Here is a 20,321-nt window from a genome sequence, read left to right as displayed (position 1 = left end):
TTTACAGATATTATTTATGGACTGAGTAATTCTAGGAAATTCTCTGAATACTTTAAGCTAATTACAACTTTGTTTTTAAACAAAATCTTAACTCAAAATGCAAGAACAAAGGTTGGATAAGAGAGATACCTGTTAAAGTAAGAAATCTGAGGAGAACTTCAGTTTAAGCCTTCAAAGTTACCATTGCAAAAATAGGAACAATAAATGAAAGAATGGCAGAAATTCTGAAATGGCTGCATTTAAGAGCCACTTACAACTTTTGTGTGGGCAAATCAACTTGTTTTAGAGAGCTCTTCATAGATTTAGGTAAGTTCTGTAACCAAGCTAAGACTAAGCACTAACAAGCTGCACTACTCAAATCTATTTAAAGCTAATTTACCATGTAAGTACAATTTCTGGATGTAGTCAGCTCTGTGTTAAACAATAAGCACTAATCTTAGCAATAAGCCTGCCAGACTAAACTTTCTGCAGGTGTTCTTTACCAACTTTTAAGTTCTGGGAAGTAAAACACTTCCTGTTTAATTCAGCAATAGCAAAATATATACAGCAAAGAAACACTAAGACTTTCAACCAAGTCTTGGCAATGACCCCAGCTAAAACTGACATACTGAATATTGGCAGTCATTGCATTAAGTCCATTGCTACATAAGGGAAAAGTTAGCCGTCCATCCGCATCCGCAATATTTCAGCTAAGGTGGAGAATTGAAAGATACAATAACTACATCACTCTAGTAAATGTTTAAAGTAGCTGAAACCGTATCTAAACATCACCGGTCAAGAAACCTTGCTTATGCTGTGAGGTTGGACAGCTGAACTCTGCCATGTAGATCCTGAAGATTTTGTAGTAACAGTACAGGACTTATTTCACAGACAGAGCTGCTTTATTATAAACATGCTTAATTTTGCGTACCTCCGCTACATGAATAGGTGTTGAGTGACAGTTGTCAAGACGAACACCATGGAAATATTTGGCAGTGATTTCAGTGTATTTTTTCATATGTGCCCAGAGGTATGGGCAGTCTTCAGGTTTATTACCATAACGCAGTTTCACACTGTCTCCCCAGCAAATAAGCTCTCTTCTCAAGTAAACATTTGAACCTGTAAGGGAAATAAATTAACTATAGTATATATATACAGTATAGAACGTGCACCAAGATTAAAATGTGGTATTTCACTTTCTGCTGCTGAAGAGTAGGATGACACTGTGATGAAGAGTAAAAATTCTAACAATAACCATATCAACTCAAAATCTATATACCCTACACTGATGTATAATTTCAGAGTACTCCAAGGGAATATTTAACTTCTATAGTGATACTGAAATAATTCTTCAGATTGAAATAAAATTCCTTTTAATTTTTCAAAGTAGTATAAAAACTGTACTTTAGGAAAAAAAAGAAAAAAGCAGCAAACAAATGAACAAAACCAGTAGTTTGGTTGTTTATATGGGCCAAATTCACAAAAGCATCTCGCTGTGTTACCATAACTGCCACAGCCACAATTTAAAATTTCATCTTCTGTTAACAGCAGACTGTGATGATGTAAGGCAAATTTCTGAAGTACTTAGGCAGGCAGGTCAATTAAATGGACAAAGTCCCTGAATAATTTTTGTATGTATGAAAATATTTATCCTGCATCTAGTCTAGTTTCATATACTATTTTTTGCCTTCTTTTTGATGCAATCAATTAAAAAAACCTTTTAAATCTGAGTTCACCTGTAATATACTTACTGCACAGAATATACTGACAGAGGTTTAACTGTGACAAAGACTTAAATAATCAGTCATATCTAATAAAAGTGACTTCTCTCCTATAAAAATCAGGTATTTGACAATGGCAGTGATATAATTTAAAAGACAAACAAATGAAACCACCAAAACCCCACACTATTTGCAACATGTAATATCCAGGCACAATCATGGAACTGCCAATAATCAGATCCCACATAAGAGAAATACAATTATCTTTGAGCCATCAGACTTCTGAAGGTCTGTTTATATCCTTCTTATGCAAACCTGATCAAAGCATGAACAGGGTCGGCACCACTCAGGATGGGTAAGACAGAGCTACTCCATTGCTTTCTGTTACTCCTAGACCAGCTATACTGATACATCACCACAGTTATTTTAGTGGTTGAACCTTGAATTAGGTCAGGAAATCTGTTCAGCTGAAAAGTAATCCCGCTTTAGTAAAGAGATTATTTTTCAGCCAGACTAGTTTCCTAAGGCTCACATTATGGACACCTAAGTGATTTGGCCTACACAATGAAAGACACACAACAAGAGTAAGCAACTAGTAAGTAAAGAGCAGGGACTGCAAGTCACCACTACTTCAAAAATATTCACTTAAACACAGCCTACCTTTTATCTTCACTAACGGCAACATAGGTACATGGAGAGAAAAATTGGCCTTCTTTGGATGTGCACCATGATTTTTTTAAGGGCCACTTACAGAACTAGCTGCATTTGTTTTGCAATTCCTATATTTGTGCCCTTATGTATCATCTTTTCACACTGTATTCTCAGTTGAAATAATGTGTATCATAAAACAAAGGTATACAAGTATAAAGCACTCAAAAAGCTACAGACGAATTAAGAGAGAAAACTCGGTAATGGAAGTTAGATATGCTAACTAAAGCCAGTGACTGAAGGAAAAAAATACAACAGTCTGCCCAGAAGAAAGGGCAATTAGCTGAAAGGCAACTGAACGAAAACACCCTTGAAACATGTTACCTTCATCCTTGTGAAGGAGGAAAAAAAGTAAATAAAAAGCAGTGAAAGGGCTGTAGATTATTTTGCAGAAATGAGGTGTTTGCTAACTCCAGATCACTCTGGAGTATCAATTAGATTAGCTTTTAAAGCAGACTCAAACTCGTAGATAGGTATTTTTCATTAGAATTAAACTGGCCTTTGTTCGATTCAGTTTACAAAGTGAATGACTACTCTGAAAACAAGAGTTGTCCAACCTTGCTTTTATTGGTTACCAATGCTGTCCTCAAAGGAGTTAGAATACAATATTTTAGTGCATGGTGAATTCATATCCTATCTTACCTTCACAAGTAATCTGCACACTTATTTTGGATTAACTGGGTCACCTCTTGACTGCCTGTCTGCCACTCACTGGACCTTTCAAGGATCCAGTTTTTGCTCACTAATGCAGTAAAATACTATCCATCTTTTTATTGCATTAGTTTTCTGCCACACTGTCATTGTCTTACAGAAATGCCAACAAGCAGTGGTGATGGAACAAAGTACAAAGTAAGCAAAGACAATGACAGAAGTGGGGAGGCAGGATGTTCCCACTTCAGTGGCAGAAATCTGGTAATTTCTCTCTCAAATCTTGCAAAACTGTACCTCAAATCCCAGTTGTTACAGTTGATCTGTATGCTGAATGCGAAATAAAAGTACTATAAACTGAGTATCTATATGCTACTCTGCAGCTTCATAGGAATACATCTGGAAACAAGACTGATTAAATAGAATCCTTTTTGCTTTGGTTAGAATATCAAAAAGTTTGTTAGATGATTCAAAGTTCTTTTACAAACCTGGTTCTGCAAAGTTTCTAAGAGGATCATCTCCCATAACCCAGCCATTATGAGCCATGAAATAACAAGCTTTATCTGGCTGATGTATCATAGTTTCTTCTTCCTCCACAGTCAGCTCTTTGAATGGATAAGTAAAATACCTACGGAATAGACAGGCAATTAAAAAAAAAAAGTAGTAAGGTAACCTAAGCTGAAATTGATTGTCTGATATTTTAATATGTGCTATGAACTGGCTTGTAGATAAAACAGATACAAAAAACTCCCCAGCTGCTAGACTATAAGTGATAGGGAGTCTTCTATTTTGTAGCATGTCTTTAAGGAGACAGGACAGGTGTTGCCACTACCTTGGTGTCAGCTGGTAGTGTAAGATTAAAGCCCTAGCCCTTCAGATACATGAGTGGCATCAACTACAACAAACTTGAAATGTGTAAACTTTTGTTGTTCCACCCCTCTTCTAACTACAAGAGCAATTTGCACTATGTAAGGCTTCGATGTGCTCTGAGTACTGTTTCATGCTCTCTGGTCACATTTGTTTATTAAATAGTTATCATTGTTCCTTAAAAAAAGACAGTCAATTCATTAAGTGGAATTTGTCCATGGGAAAGAAAACATACACTTGTACATATAAATGTATACTTTTAATGAACTTTGAACTCACTTTCCCTGGATAGATTCTACCAGTTTCCAAACAAAACAAAACAAATACCTGGTAACTAAAGGATATTTTCTACTGATAGGACCCAGCTTAGGACCATCACCAGCCAGTCGTTCATAAACCACAGTCCCCACAAGACAATTGACTGCCTAAAAATAATTAAATTATGCATTATTGAAATGCCTACATTTATTTGCAATTTAAAACAATTCAGCATTAAAACACAGTAATTATAAGACCTGCTCTTGATGGTGATTAATTTGCCTGTATTGTTCAGCATTCAGTTCCTCAATCCTCTTGCGAAACCAGTTACAACATTCTTCTATTGCAGCTGGTCCATTGCTTATCAGGAGGACATTAAAAGCAGAGAACAATCAGAATAATTTATTTTTAAAACATGCAGTGTAAGTAACTAGAAGGAAGGAAAAATTTAATTTTTCATATCTCTGAAAATAAAATTATTTATTTGGTTTTGCAAATTTAACTTCACTTGTTATTTTAACTTATAATCAATAATACAATACCTGTGTGGTATGAATGTTGCCAATGCTATGTTCATATCTACAGTACAGCCAAATCGTCTATAATCAGGGTCCTGAACTATTTGAAGATGTTGATTTGGATCAGATTTAGTGCTCATTTTGCCTAAGAACATGAAAGAAAAGATTATTCATAAAGCAAAAATAGGAATTACATTTAAAAGACATACAACTTCCGGGTAAAGGCTTTGAAGGTGTGCAAAGTCTTCAAAGACTTTACTAGCCCTCAAAGCATTCTTGTATGCTTAAATCAGCAAGGTAGATTTCTCACATAGTAAAAAATGAGATTATTTTGTTTTCCAGCTTATTGTTAAGTTTACCTATAAGTTTCTTGAACTATAAACACATAATCCACATGCTTCAGCAACATACCCTTCCTTTACCTTGAGTTAGAAGGGTTTTAAATTGCTGCACAGCTTTGTTAACATCCACTTGGAAGAATTCCCATAGTTTAATTTTGGGATATACATCTTCCCAAATTATTTTACGGATACACTGTAAAAATAAAAATTATGTTAGTTAATAATATCAATGATTAATATAATTTAAAAAAGCTAAGAGGTCATATGAATTGTTAAAAAAAAAATATTGGGGAGTAAAGTGTTATTTCATTAACTATATCTGCAAAGTATACACCATTTTTTATGCATTTCCACAACCTCAGAAATATTAAAGGTTTATTCAGCTATTTATAGTGTTCATTAGCTTATACTTATGAACTAGTGTAAGTTCTCATTCACTTACATTCAGGTGATGATCATTTTCAATCAAGGGAGGGACCCCTTTAGCAATACACTTTCCATCAGCCACCATACAGGTCAAGTGCCACAGAGCTCTATCCAAGACCCAAGCAGGCTTCAGGTGAGGAGAATTTATAAGGTTATAGCCACATTCTGGATGCATCCTGAGCCATTCACTGTTAGCAGCTTATACAAGAAAGGAGGGGAGGCGAGAAAAAAGTAAGTACACAAGCTGAACACTTAGTTGTTTTGTGCAAACATCTTTACACCAAGAAGTTAAGGTACTATGGCATGTATACTTAGTTCATATTTCAACTAAAGTTTTCCATGCCAATAGAAAAGCCTGTCTTATGCAGAGTTGTGCATTACTGATAGCCATTTGTTTTGCAACAAATACAGTTACAGAGACTGCAGAGAAACTTTGTTAGTTACATAAAAATATGCAATAGTACCACCAATTCTAAAACACTAAAAAAAAAATCACTCTGTTGTTGCAGGAAATACAAAGAGCATTTCACATCCATTGTTTGATGTGTGTTGAAAGCCAAACATACATCCCAAACCAAGATTTAAGATGGCCTAAGTTGTTTATTCTTTCATATTTTTAACCCTATCAGATGACACACAGCCAGAGAGCAAGAGTGCGCACACACCACTCAAGAAATAATTAATGAAAAATGTAGTCAAATGGGCTTTTAAGAAAGGATTAGCTGTGACACTGTTGTGTACGTAATAAGCAGAATGGTGGGAAGCAATGCCACAGAGTCTTAACACAGGAAGACGAGTGCACTGTCTGGTGCACGCAAATGGAACACTAGTTCAGATGAAACACTACACTCCACTGTGTTTATTTTCTAAACTTCCCCTGTAGCATCAATAAGCACCAGAAGATATGCTGAACATTAAGAACTAACTCAGAGAAGGTAAAGAGCCTTCACTAGAAAATGGGTGTAATATTTGAATATAGACAGTAGTGTGCATGCAGCAGTGTGAGTAAATACATATATAGCAGAGAGAATTTTGATTTGGGAAGTATGACAATGAAGAAAAAATCCTCAAGAGTTAACTTATTTCCATTTTTGGAACTGTCCTAAATACAATTTAACTGAAAATAATTTTCATATTTTCTTTTGAATTAATCTCTGCAATTGAAAACCTAAATGTAAAAAAAAAAAGCACAAAAAATTACTCAGGTTTTAGAAGGTTTTTTTTTTAAATCATTTTTCATAGAACATTTCCTATTAATCCATTGTTTTAGAAGAGCAGAGAAAAATAGTAGTAGTACTTCACAGAAAGGAAAATATATAACAAATTATTATATTTGAAACATGAAGAAAGAGCCATTAACATGTCCAAAGTTACAGCAGAACAATTAACACCTAAAACCTAAGGTTGCTTAGTTCAAAGAAGTTAAAACAAAAATGTCAAAGGGAAAGAAAAGAGTGTACTCTCAGTCTACAGTATGAACAGCTCTTCTGAACACCCTCTTACATTACATCTCAAGACCATTATGAACATGGCAAAATTACATGTTTATAAGGTCAAACCATTTGTGGAAATTAAGATCTTCATGGTTTAAATACCACCTACAACTAAACCTGCCATACTTACTTTACAGCTACAAAAAGCAATAATAAACTCAGGCTGTTAAAGGTTGTTCTTGGCCAATCAGATTTCCCCCCCCTTTTTAATACATATACTACTTCTGAAAAAAACATTTTCCTCCAAAAAGCAAAACTAGCTTACTCTATTCATCTAGCAAGAACCATGATTTACTGTGAAGGACTTTCAGGAGTAAATACAATATATCATTTAAATCTAAAGGTGTTATACAAAAAAAAAAGTCAACAGGCCTTCCACTAATTCTGGTACGGAACAGAATGATGTTTTCTGATTGAAAGGTAAGCTCCAATGATTCACAACATAACACCAAAAGAAATCTAATTCTGCAGAAAAAAATTTGCCCAAAACATCACTTGTGATTACATTTGTTACAGCTAGGGAGAAGATACAAAAGTATAAAAATATGGAAACATTAAGATGAGGAATTACAGAAAACGATTTCTAAAATTCATTACATTCTTATTTAAGAAAATAATTTCACATTTTGCAAAGGACTAATTCATTATTATATAAATTAAACACAAACTTAATATTTAGTAGTGATGCCCACTGCCCAAGACCTCTTTTTTTTATTCTCCCCTTTATAAAAAGCTGAGAAAAGGTGGTGTTTGATGCGATTAGTCAAGTGCTTGGAAGTAGGATTTACTCAAGTGTTAAATTGCAGTTAGACAATAGTAGCCTCTTCTGAAAGATAAAGAAAATATAAAATTTATTTCAGTTTATTGTATTACTTCATATGATTTATTACAGCCAGTGAAAGCTCAGAAAACAAAACAAACAACTCTTCTTTCTCTATCTCCTGGTGAAAAGTAAATGCCAGCAAACACAGTATTTCTTATTTGAGGGTGTTTGAACACCCTGACAGAAATGGCAGCCCAAAAAGGGCACACCTACCCAGTTACCAGACAGAGTTTGCAAGTTTATCTACGATACTCCTGCTAACATGCCAAAGGTGCATCTATGTTCAGCATTAGCGCATGCATCTACTTTACTTTTAAAGTCAGGCCATAGATGCTGGCTTTTATTAGAGACTAACAGAGACGTTAACATCAGAAACTGATTCCCACCATTCTCTATTGTGCAAGCAGTCTTATCTATTCCAGTGTAAAAACCAAACACCTTAGCTTAACTGCTTAATACTGAAAGTGAGCTGTCTGACTTTACAACAGGAACAGAGGGGAAGCATTGCCATTTTTACACAGTGGTCTCAGCTAGAAGGTAGAAACTACCAACAGATACAACCACTGTAAGCTGAGGGATCATGAGCTGTTAGAATTATCAGCATTAGGGGACTTACTGTGAGACAGCTTAAGCTTTTAATGCAGACATGCTGCAGCATTAATAATGATGTGCAAGTATCCATAATCTGCTCAAAATAACTGACTATACATTTTGTGTTTTTTATATTCAAATGGGTCTATGAAACATGTTTTACAATTAAATCACCCTAATGTGCAGGAATGAATTAATTTAACTACTAGAAATTACTGTTCAATTAAAATACCAAAAAAAAGTTAAGTTAAATTTCCATTTAATCAAGATCTAGACAAAAAGAACCCCAAAAACTATTTGCCTGTTTTCTTATTTCAAAAGCCCCCAAAATGTTTTACTTCCACAGGCATATATAACATTATTGCTTACTCAGACATTTATCCATGTATCTTTCTGCTTATGCTAAATTTGGCATTTAACAAAGTTTGGAGTCAGTTGTAAATCAAGATGTTTTGATTATAAACAACAAGGAGGGGGGGGAATTTGAGTTTAAAAGTTTGAAAGCAGGAAAGAAAGCCATCAAGTATACCTTGCTTAACGATGTAAGTCAGGACCATGACCATCTGAAAATTTCTATCCTGCTAGAAGACACTTCTAAATATCTTTTCACCATAGTATAAATGTTTAGTCATCCATCCCAATGAATATTACTTTGAACTCTGAATATAACCTGAAAAAGTCCTTCTACAAATGTAGCCAAGTAATAATTTGACATTTTTCTTCTCAAATATATTTTGGGGTCTAATAATTAGTTTAGACTTAGATATTTCTGTCCATAAAAACATTCTCCTTGGTAGCATGCAAATATACACAGTAAAGAGATGACAGGATCTCAGGCATGTGTGAAACTGGACTTCCAGTTGGTAAAGTGCAAGAAAGTCTTTACCCAAAATTGGGAGAATGTTTAAAAGCCTAATTCCCTCAGACGCATAGCCAGTAACTATACTTAGTAACTTTTCACCAAACAGATGGGGCAAACAACAGGGCCCACACTGCATTTCAGACCGACTGGATAGGAATGTTTGGCAGCAGTCAACACCAAAGACCTAAAGTAAATAAAGCTTGAAATTCACAGATATCTGTGGTTAGAGTTTTTTTAAGCCTCAAAGGACTGTAACATCAACATACAGAACCATTTGTTGTACTCTCTGCTATGAGAATGCTAATTACTGTGATCTTTAGGATTACAGCATGAGATGAAAACTGCATTATAAACATAATCAAAGTAAACTCATTACTCAAATAATCAGCAAACTTTCAAATGATGAAGTACTATAATTTAAATTTCATCAGATCATACTGAAGAAAACCCACTGTCCCTCTCTGCACAACAGACCACTTTAGCTACAAAAAGCAATTAAGTAAAGCCTTCAATGCATTGGCGTATCTACGCTTAGAAAACTGCCACCCCAAACACAAAGCTAACTTTTTTTCCCTTTCCCCACAGACTAACCTGTAACACTTCCTCCACTGCTTAATCCTAGCCTCTTGTCCCTATTCTGTTTGTTGTCTACATTTTAGACTCAAATTAGAGCAGTTACTTTTAAGCAGCTACAAGAATAATACCCTGTTTAACAAGAAAGTACTCAGTTTATGTTCACCAAATAATTCATAATGCAGATTCCATTCATTTATTTGGGAGCTGCACACCGCAGATCATAAAAATAAGCATATTATAAAACTACAGACACATGCACAATTCATTAATTCTCTCTAAGGGCTCTATTCACTCTTTCAGTAACAATACGAAATTCTTTTACATCCGTTATGAAGACATATCAGTTATAATTGTAAAAAGTTGTCCTGGATTTGAGAGATTCAAAGACAGAGACAACCAAGTTGTTTAAAACATCAGGTTTTAGATAGGTTCGGGGGAGGGGGGGGGGGGGGCGGATAAGGGAATATAATGAAATAATTATAGGACCAATCTGGTTATCAACACACACAAATATCATACCAGTATGATTGTAGACTACGTCTGTGATGCAAAGCATATTCCATTCATTTTTCAATTTTTCCACAAGAGCTCCTATATCGCTCCAAGTGCACTTTTTATTATGGCTTGAAAAATCAGGATTTACTTCTAACTGATCAGCCAGTGAATAACATGATCTAGACAGTCCAAGCTTCTGCAGTGGTGTAAAATGAATCATGTTGTAACCTATGTAATAAGAAGCCGTTTATTTAATAAGAAAAGCAAATTTCAGTCAAAATTAATTGAAAGAAGCATAATAAGTTACAGTTACAACATATACTTAAAGCTAGTGTTTGGAATAACCAGTGCAAATGAATCTGAATCTTCCCCTTGAAATTCTACGTAACACAAGCTTTAAAAAAATCACCCTGTCAGTTCTACTGGATAAACTTCCAAGTCTATCTGAAATCAAAACAATAAAACAAAAGTGGTTTCCCATATCAGGAAATCCCTGAATTTTTGCACCTCTGCAAATATTTTAATCATTTCACTGACTTAATCTGTTAACTAAATTGAATCTCGTGGAAAATATTTAGTCTACAAACTAAAGACCAAATGAGCTGTTTACACTGAAGCTCTTCAGTATAACTTTGGGTTTTGATCATAAGACAAAAACATATATCCTTTAATATGAGTATTGGCATTACCTGTTTCTTTTGCAACTTTAAGCCTGTCTTCCCATTCATGAAACGGTCCCAGACACTTAGCAAGGAACGTCTGGAGCGTAACACAATCCAAAGGTAACACGTGATTATCGGCTCCAACGTGCAAAATAGGATCCACAACTATGTAACCTCCACCACTTTTTTCATTTCTAGGAAAAATTAATTTTCATTGGTATAGTAAACACCCATTGCACCAGTCAGTTTCAGAAGGAGAATCCAACAAGCACAGCTAATTCAAAAACACAGTAGCCCAGTACAGTGGTTGGGGGTAGGTGGGGAACAGGACTGCAGGGCACTTGAAGAAAACAGGAAACACTGAAGAGATGTTCATCTGTTAGGCATCGTCTCTCTACTGGACTCATGCCAGTTGCTTACAAGAATACAACGGGGATACAGAGCTTTAATCTCTGCAAAAGTGAGACACCTTTGTTATTTTCTGAGACAAGAGTACTAGTTCCTCTTTTTAGGATATGGACAGAAACAAAGAAAGCATGACTGCCCATCTTTTACACAAAGACCTCAATTTGGAGCACCATCCTCAGGAAGAGAACTGAGCTAAATGCCCTTTTAAGCCTGAGGAAATTTAACCACCTATTTTCCAGAAACTCAGAATACCAAACTACAGTCATTACAGATACTGGCATCCTCCTCTACAGTTGTCCTGTTGAAACAAAGGAGAAAGTAAAGAATGTGAAGTAAAGAATGCCAGAACCTCTGTGGTAGAAGGACAGAAAGCAATCTTCAAAGTCAATGAAGAAAGCACAAATTAATCATTCAGATACTTAGAATGCTGATGACTGAAAACTTGTAAAAAGGACTTGCCTTTCCAACATTTACAGAAAATTGATCAACTTTGTTCTGTGTATTCTCCAGAATATCTTTGCATAAGAAATTATTAGACAACCACCACAGCTACTGTCTTTCATTAGCAGGTTCAGATAGGCGCCATGGTTGCAATTTGAAAAATGCATGGAAAAATGTTTTTATTCTTGACAGTGATTTCTTCAGGTTAAGATGTAGACCAAGGGAGCAGACTGCATGTGGCTGTAAGTATAGAATTGCACTTACCCAAGACTGAAATAGTACTGGTATGACCCAGAAATTTGGAGATCCAGCTTGCAATATTTGTCAGAGTCATCTTCTTTTCCTGTGGGATTGTGCCATGATAGTGTCCTGAACTTGTGGCGATCAAATACTTCTCCAGAAGCTGGATAATTTGTGTACACGATAACAGGCTTGCCTTGGAGAGTCGGGCCCAATCGGAACTGTAGTTCAAAACCTCAAGAAAAAAGATAAAATCACTTTATCAAGAGGACTAGATAACTCTATTCTGTAATTGCAAATCCTAATTTGATATTATGTTAAGAGGAAAGTGCACCAACATATCTGCCAATAATTTTGGCAGAATGGTATATTTCTACAGCATCATCTCTCCTTACTTTCCTAATGTTGTTCTTTGCACGCTTTACACGTAGTCCTTTTCCTTTACTTATATGGCACTATTTATCTCCTTTCCATTTTGTTCCTCTTTGCTATATAAAAAGTCTTAAAAATAAAATACAGCAAATCATCGTGATCATCAGACTACATACAATATTATGCAGATTTTGGTTTATACAGTATTTAAATATTTAGGTTTACCAAGTCTATATATTAAGCTGACCCACGATAACATCTGAAAAAAATTAGGAACACATTTTGAAACAGAAAATATTTCTAATCCCTTCATTCTCCATTGAGGGTTCGCTACACAATGCTAAATTCCTTATGCTTTTAACTGTAAAATGATATATACTTGTGTGTAATCTACAATGTACAAAAAAATTGTTAAACTTTCAGAGAGCTCAACAAATCAAAGAGTTTTGTATATGTGCTGCAGACACACACATAGAAAGAGCAGTATTTAGGCTTAAGATACCCATGATAATGAGAACAAATTAAGTTAAAACATTAGGACCTAAAACCATATCATAGTCTGTTCAGTTGGATATGAAAAATTCAGTTTAGTCAACAAGTTTCAGAATAGGTTTCTACTTGCAGGTATGAGGGCCACCACCAAGTGCATGGCTAATTACAGGGTCCTTTCAAGTGACTGAAACGGGTATATAAGTGCTTGCACAATAACTTTTACTAAATTACATGCCAGTCATGTAGTTAACTGTAGTAACACACCTACTAGCCCTAGCAGTCTACAACATTGGGAGTAAAAGAAACCTGAGCATTTGTAAAAAGAGAAAATAATTAATACACAGATAATGAATTATAAAGTGTAAAAAAACCTGAACAATGGCAAGTTCCAGTATCTTAAGTTGAAAAAAAGCCACTTGCTTATTAAGTAGAATCATGGGGACTCTAGTATCAGAATTCAGTAACTGAATACATTTAAATGCAAGTCTCACCAAGCTCACAGTTTCTCTTATTAACAACGACCACTGCACCAAAACCACCAAGTAAAGCAGTGGTTTTAGGATCTGAATGCCTCTCAGGTAAAATGAAGCTCATTTGATTGCAGAAAAAAAAAAAAAACTTACATGAAAAAAATCACTTTTGGAAGGTTAAGTACACTCTCCCCAGTACTGTCCTGACATTTTGTTACAGGGATTACTAAAATTAGAGCACAGGGATATATGCCATTGATATCTTATTTCCTGTAACAGTTATACCGACATCAAGAATGCTGTGCTCAAAATTAGCTATGCCCTCTCAGAGACTGCTACCAGCAGAGGCACTTTGAATGTCTGATAGCCATGCACTTGTGTGACTCTTTCCAACAAAATTTATACAACTGGAAGGATGAGTTAATAATGGAGGTTATGGCCAACTCTGCACTTCCTCACTACTGACATTTTCTTAGATTACACTGTCAGAAAATTTTGAAATCAGTACAGTTGAAGAGAATGCTTATTCTCAAGAACCAAATCTTGCTCCTCTACTAAACCACTTTGATGGTTCCTAGATCCACCACTAAACCATAGGTTCCTAGATCAATAACAAAGTAATAAAACCCACAAAATTTCGTGAGTAATAAAAATTGTTGCATCATTAAAAGTAGTTTCTAATGACAGTGGCTTTATAGTCTGAATTTGCTGACCAGAACAATAGTAGACCAATTAGTGGGGTGTTTTGTTTTTTTTTTTCCAAATAGACTTAAGAACACCTTCAGAGAAAAATAATGTCAAGTTTTTAAAAGTATGTGGCCAGAATACTAACCTAGCACAGCTAAAAGAAATGTGACAGGCAAGATAAGATTTAGCAGGACCTAAAGATCCCCTATGCTGAAACATTACCTCAGACTCTGCAAAATGTTAGTATTACTGACATATTTCAAAATTATAATATTCAAGATGGGATGTTGCACAACACGTTGCAGATAAATACTAGAGAGCTTTGACTTACGAGGACTTTTTTGGGTCACTGAAGTACAGGTTATAAAAGGAGAGGTCCTGCCCTGCAGGGCCTGTCTAAAAAATGCTTCGCACTTCACTCCCACAAAGAGTGACAGCTCCTACCCAATTTGCTCTTCATTTCTCAAGAGTTTTATGAGCCATACTGAACCGCAAGTGGAGCCCATAGAGCTCTGCGGTGGGAGCAAGCATATCAGAAATTGTTTCATATTAAAACAAGGGGGGGCGGGGGAAGAACACCACCGCAGGCTGAGTTCCCTTTCGATTGCTGCCCAAAGAAGGTGGCAAGCTCCCGGCCATTTCCCTCTCACCCGGACCCGGGGGCTCCCCAACGAGGAGGAGAAGGAGGAGGTTGAGGAGGCCACAGCCCGCCCTCCCCGACCTACCTTGTTCCAGCCTGAAGAGGGTCTTGTCCAGCTTCTCCATCTCGCTGAGGTGCAACAGCCGCGTCTCCTTACCGCTCGGCATGGCTGCGGCCGTCCGCCCGGCACTCCTCCCGCGCCAGGAGACTCACTTCGGGGAGGGAGAAGCTAGCCCTGCCGTGAGGGAACACAGACAGAAACCCACAGGTCAGCGGCGACCCCCGGGAGGTCGGCGGCCGTTTGGGAACGCCTCACGCCGCCGGTCTCGCTTACATGTTCCCCAGCCTCAGGGGAGAGAGGAGACGAGGCGCGGCAGGGCAGGGCAGGGAGGAGGGTATAAGGGAGCTCTCAGGAGGCACCCAGCCCTCCCCTGGCCGGGGACCGCCGCCGGCAGCACCCCAGAGCAGCTCCCCGTCCCACAGCGCGGCGCGGCCCGCAGCCAGAGCCGCGGAGGTGCCCCCAGCCCGAGCCGCCCTGGTGCGGGGGGGGGGGGGGAGGGGGGAGCCTGACACCTGTCACTCTCCCCGCTCGCCCCGGTGCTGCCGGGAGTCCCCGCCAGGCCCCTTATCACCGCCCTGCCTCTGTGGGAAGCGGTGCCCGTCTCAGCAGTCCCACCATACTCACGAGAGGGCCCGGAGAGCGGCGGAGGCGCAGCTCCCCGCTGAGGGCGACGGCTGCCGAGGCCGAGCAGAGCCGGGGCTGGAGCAGCCCGTCCGCCCTCGCCTGCTGCGGCAGCCCCAGGCGGGCAGTCACTCACGCACTCGCCAGCAGCCGCAACACTCAGCAGCACCGCTTTTTTGCTCCCCTTTTCTTGCTTTTTTTGAAACAAACTTTATCGGTTCCGCCGCGGCCGCGCACGAAGACGGGCGGCGCCGGCGCAGCTCCCGCGAGAGCGCAGGGCCCGCCCCGGCAGCGCTGCGGGGCGGCCGGTCCGGTCCGGGCCAGGCTGAGTCTGCCCCACCCCTCCCTCTCCGCCCCGCCCCTGCCGGGCCTGGCCGGCCCCGCCCCTCCTCTCTCCGCCCCGCCCCGCCCCGGGAAGCGCAGCCCCTGAGGAGAGGTTACCTCCGGAGAGGGTCCCATCCGTGGCGTTGTTGCGGCTGCGAGCTGCCTATACTCATCGCGAGTCTGCGCCGCGGAGCACCCCAAGGGCTTTCGGGGAGCGCAACGTGGTGGTACTTGATCTTCTGCCCCTGCCTTTACAGCCATAGCCCCCACCAGCGCCTTCACACACGGCTTGTGCGTACCGGCACGAGAGACCGCCCACCGAGGGCAGTGAACAGGCATTCCGCTGAGCGAAATGTGACTCTAAAGGCTGCCTGAAGTAGCCCGGCTGCCGCCCTTGGGCCCAGCCGCTCCTTGCTGTGATGGAAACGCCGCTCCGCAGGGCTTCCGCAGCGTTCCCGCCCTGCTCCCTCAGGGGCCGGCGCGGGCAAGTAGCCCGCTGCTTCCCTCCGCGTGGCGGGCAGAGAGCGGCCAGGCAGCCGGCTCCTTTCCGACAGACTGCGCTGTAGAAAAAACATGAAGTCAGTTAGGGTTTAAGTGCTATATATAGTATGTGGACAAGACTACAAACTCCGGGAATCCGTCTTTGACCAAGAGGTAAGGTGGTTTAAAAAACAAACAAACAAAAACAAACAAAAAAACCCCCACCACCCTTGTTTTGAAGAATACTGTCATCTGAACGGCTGTCACCAGACAGCCCTTACCATTGCTTTATATTGCAGAATACCTGGGACAGTTGCTCCAGGCCTCTCACCACTGAAATCATTAACTGCACCCCACTGTAAAGGTCAGCCTTGCAGCTTTGGAAGGTCAGTCTATTTTTGTTGTCTAGAACTACATTAAAAAAAATGTGCTTCTCAATTTACAGTCACTATATTATACTGTTGTTTTTTTTTTTCTTTTCAAAGGTCGTATATTTTGTGGAATTGGGAGGAGTCTGCAAAACAATTTAGACGTAACCATTTACTTCCAGTCATCCCATGCATACCCTTATAACTGTGTCTTACTGCAACGTGTTCATCCAATTATTTAGGGGCAGTCCAAAGGCCTTTATTCGTGGCAACACTTCCAACCATTTCAAACTGAGTTTGTTACCTTTTGGTAGCTAATTTTTTTCTTTTCCCCCTTCACCTGCTCCTCTCTGAACATTTTAAGAAATCTGTTTGTTCCTCATTACAGTTCACATTCTTTGATATTGTTGAGAAAGGTTTTAATGTTGGTGTAAGTGAATATATCAACTTTTATGCCCCCTGACAATATTAGGATCCCTAGACAGACTGGGGAAAAATTCCTAGTAAAAGCCCCCCTGTGTGTTTGTGCAGTTCCTCTAACATTCACCTCAGTGAGACTCATTCAGATACGATTCAAACGTGATACTTCCAATCTGGATTATTTTACACGGATATTTCGTGGGGGCCCAGCAGGATTCTCCCATCTTCCTTTTCTTCCTAGCCCTCTTATTCCTTACTCAGCTTGCTGGCCTGCGTGCTTTGTATACAGGACAGACTTGCATCTAGCAGAAGCCCGGTTCTCCTGGTATGCTGGCTGTTTTCTCTGAATTGGACGTGTCCTATTAAAGAAGATTATGACATAGGAATGGGAAATACAAGAAGCTCCAACAGGTAGGGGAGTCGTAGGAACAAAAGCAACAGACATGCCATTGAAAGAGATCTGGACCATCTCTTTTCTGTGGTCCTCAGCAGGCTTCAGTATCCTGAAGTGACTTTGCAGTTGGTCTGCCACAGAGCCTTGCACAAGTGCCTCTTCCTACAGGCTTGCTATTGTCCTGTCAAGTACTGCAAGCAGGGCAGGATTTAGAAATTTCATGAGCTGCTTACGCAGTGAACTGTTCTAAGAGAGGAAGAGCAAATAATGCTCATGTAGCCAAGTCCTTTGCATAAATACTTACCCTAAAGTGCATGCTGAATACCTTGTGAAAAGCAAGAAAAACCCAAAAGGGTATTACTGAAGGCAATTTCACCACTGCTACTAAGTTTTAACATATGGCTATTTTGTTTTCCCCTCTTAATAGGGAAACTCACCCTACCCTAGTTACTAAGTTTGCACTGCCATATCTGCACTATACTATGCATTTAGACAGGTTCTGAAATGTATCCAAGTTTATGAAAAAGGATTTTTAAGTTTCTCAAGACAAAAATCATTAGGAAACCAAACTAGCGTACAGCCTCCTGATTCCAAATCCTGAAGCAGTTATTTTGACCAACATTTGTGACTGTCGCTAAAACAGATGTCAACAGTCTAAATTAAGGACTTGAGCCACAGCAAAAAAGTTCCCTAAGAACTATTAAATCACTTAATAATTAGAACAGTATCATTTCATTGACCTTCAATTCAATACGAAAAAACTATTATAAAGATACTGAATTAATATAGCGAGTCCCTTGATGAAGTTTAATCAGGAAAGCAGAGCAGACTGCTCTAATCCTTTGTCCGTCAACATCACCTCTTACGCTGGCACATGCCTTACAGACTTTGGGCCTGTGTTAATTTAGCAGACGTAAATTGAGCAGGCTTTCTATACATGTGAACCACACCAGCAAAACACCAATGCACAAGTGCTACCATTTAGCATTGCAGATATTGTATAGGACACAGCCAACAGCAATCATGCATGGCATTTGCTACACTGGCATCTAAATGGTGGATTTTACAGTGCCATTTTATCTTCGGTTTGCAGTTTCTCTGTGTGTGATAGGATATAGCACAGCAGGAGAAGATCAATAGTTGTTTCAAAATAAGAGTGGACACCATATCAATGTCATTATCAGGAAATAACTTTCCAGCTTTTTCAAATATATTAATACCAGAATTCTTCAGTTCTTTTACATATACCTTCCTAGAACTCCCTCTCTTCCCGCCTTCTGTTTTGCAACACAGTATTACAGAACACTTATCCTAGCAGTGGCCTCAATACACTTTGGGGAGCCTGTTCACTAGGTGTCAGATCACACGTCATATTGCTTATATCTATTTTAAAGGTTATGACTGTAAAGTGTAGGAACTTAGAGGACTTCCATGACAGTACTTTTTTAAAAAATAACAGAACAATAGCTCCCAATAACAACAGTAAAAGCCACTAGCACAGAGAGAACTTAACTGAACTTCTAACTAAAATTAAAAGCAGATTCCTTTGGCCTGTATGCAGGAAATATGTGCTTTCATAAATTTTAAAGTGATAGCACAATTTTTCTCAATGCCTGGCACTCATGACCTGTAAATTAATGAATTAACACTGTGCTATTGTTCAAACAATAGGAAGCTTCAGAGGTGTTGAATCTTCTGTGTAGCTTTTGTCTTCTAATGGGGAGATCTCATCCAGAAATACAAACCTGATTTTGAAAGAAAACTCATTTTCTTGAAAACTGTCTCTGCAATTTGATTAGACGCCAGTCTAGAGTGTGAGTGAGATCTTTGCTATGGAGTGGCTGAAAACAAGTGCTGCTTCTTAGACACATTATGTGCTCAGCAGGAATTTACATATGGCCTTGGACATTAGAATCTAGTATTGAGAGAAAATATTGGTCAGAACATTGAAGTAATCACCTGTAGCCTATTTTTTAAAAATCCCTTCTAAATAGCTAAACAGATTGCCATAGCCTGATAGGCAGTGAATAAATAGTAGGCTGGAATAAAAATGTCTATGTAAGTAAGAAATCAAATGAGATGGAGAGGCTAGGACACTAGCCTATGCAGTTTGTTCTTACTGAACATCTAAATGCCCTTTCCTCTAGTTACTTGGGAGTGTTGGTTTGACCTTTCAAAGATGAACCTGGTGTCATAATGAATTTTTGGATTGCAGAAACATTTTTGGTTTGTTTTTAACCCTAGGTTGGCTATTCTTTTCCTGTGTGGCCTCAAACAATCAATGCTCTCTGTTTTAACTTCTGTATAAAGTTAGACTGCTATTAATTTTTAATAGAAAATTGTAAAATTCAATGCATTTATCTTTAAAGAGGTCCAAATAAAATTTTATTATAGTTAAATGTAGCTTTTCACATAATTGCTTAAGATACATTTGACTGTGCTTTAGCTAACAGCATCACATTAATTCGATATTAATAATCTTCTGCAAATGTGGTGCCTTGGCAAACACAATTTTAAACTAAGCAACTGAATGGTATTCTTGTACCATTTAACTTAGTTAAGTGTAAAATAAATCCACATGTACTGGTGCAATTTTTTTTTACATGGAGAACATAGTTCTCCTTGTAAACCTCCTGTAAACTGTTACACCAGTTTACTGAATCACTACCAGCACTTTTAGCTTCCTGTAAATTGTTCCATTTAACACTAGTGAGATATGCTGAGATTTAAGACTTCAGAGTATCTATTCCTAAAGGAACTGTAGTAAGGTTTTATCAAGCAGATCTACTCTTTCAGTTTTATTTTTCCTCCTCAAATATTTAAAGAGTGTCTCTTGTACACTCCATTTTCTTTATGATGCTCCTTCCTAGTGTATCAAACTATAGTGAGAATACCACTGAAATTTTCCTGGTCCATTAAAATAATAATCCTTAAA

General features: G+C 38.6%; 2 protein-coding genes across 4 annotated transcripts in view; one reads left to right on the top strand and one right to left on the bottom strand.

The window, feature by feature from the left end:
• The window catches only part of AGL (amylo-alpha-1,6-glucosidase and 4-alpha-glucanotransferase), a 39,482-nt gene extending 23,776 nt beyond the window's left edge, over positions 1-15,706 (bottom strand). For all 3 annotated transcript variants that reach the window (XM_072867126.1, XM_072867129.1, XM_072867128.1), the window contains exons 1-12: positions 15,404-15,706; positions 14,804-14,953; positions 12,082-12,292; positions 10,996-11,162; positions 10,331-10,534; positions 5,483-5,664; positions 5,122-5,233; positions 4,724-4,844; positions 4,439-4,541; positions 4,251-4,348; positions 3,545-3,684; positions 911-1,098 (exon numbers count right to left, since the gene is read on the bottom strand). In XM_072867126.1, coding sequence (XP_072723227.1) covers positions 911-1,098; positions 3,545-3,684; positions 4,251-4,348; positions 4,439-4,541; positions 4,724-4,844; positions 5,122-5,233; positions 5,483-5,664; positions 10,331-10,534; positions 10,996-11,162; positions 12,082-12,292; positions 14,804-14,885 — 1,608 coding nt within the window. In that variant the 5' untranslated portion in view covers positions 14,886-14,953; positions 15,404-15,706. The remainder of the gene's footprint in view (positions 1-910; positions 1,099-3,544; positions 3,685-4,250; positions 4,349-4,438; positions 4,542-4,723; positions 4,845-5,121; positions 5,234-5,482; positions 5,665-10,330; positions 10,535-10,995; positions 11,163-12,081; positions 12,293-14,803; positions 14,954-15,403) is intronic.
• Positions 15,707-15,833: 127 nt separating this feature from the next.
• Positions 15,834-20,321, top strand: part of FRRS1 (ferric chelate reductase 1) — a 71,679-nt gene continuing 67,191 nt past the window's right edge. Inside the window, exons 1-2 of the mRNA XM_072866727.1 lie at positions 15,834-16,378; positions 16,504-16,590. The gene's annotated coding sequence lies outside the window, so the exon portion shown is untranslated. The remainder of the gene's footprint in view (positions 16,379-16,503; positions 16,591-20,321) is intronic.

Source organism: Ciconia boyciana, chromosome 7 (assembly GCF_034638445.1).
Source record: "Ciconia boyciana chromosome 7, ASM3463844v1, whole genome shotgun sequence".
In the NCBI taxonomy this organism is placed as follows: Eukaryota; Metazoa; Chordata; class Aves; order Ciconiiformes; family Ciconiidae; genus Ciconia; species Ciconia boyciana.
The sequence above is the reverse complement of the archived record's forward strand: the minus strand, read 5'-3'. Positions and strand labels throughout refer to the sequence as shown.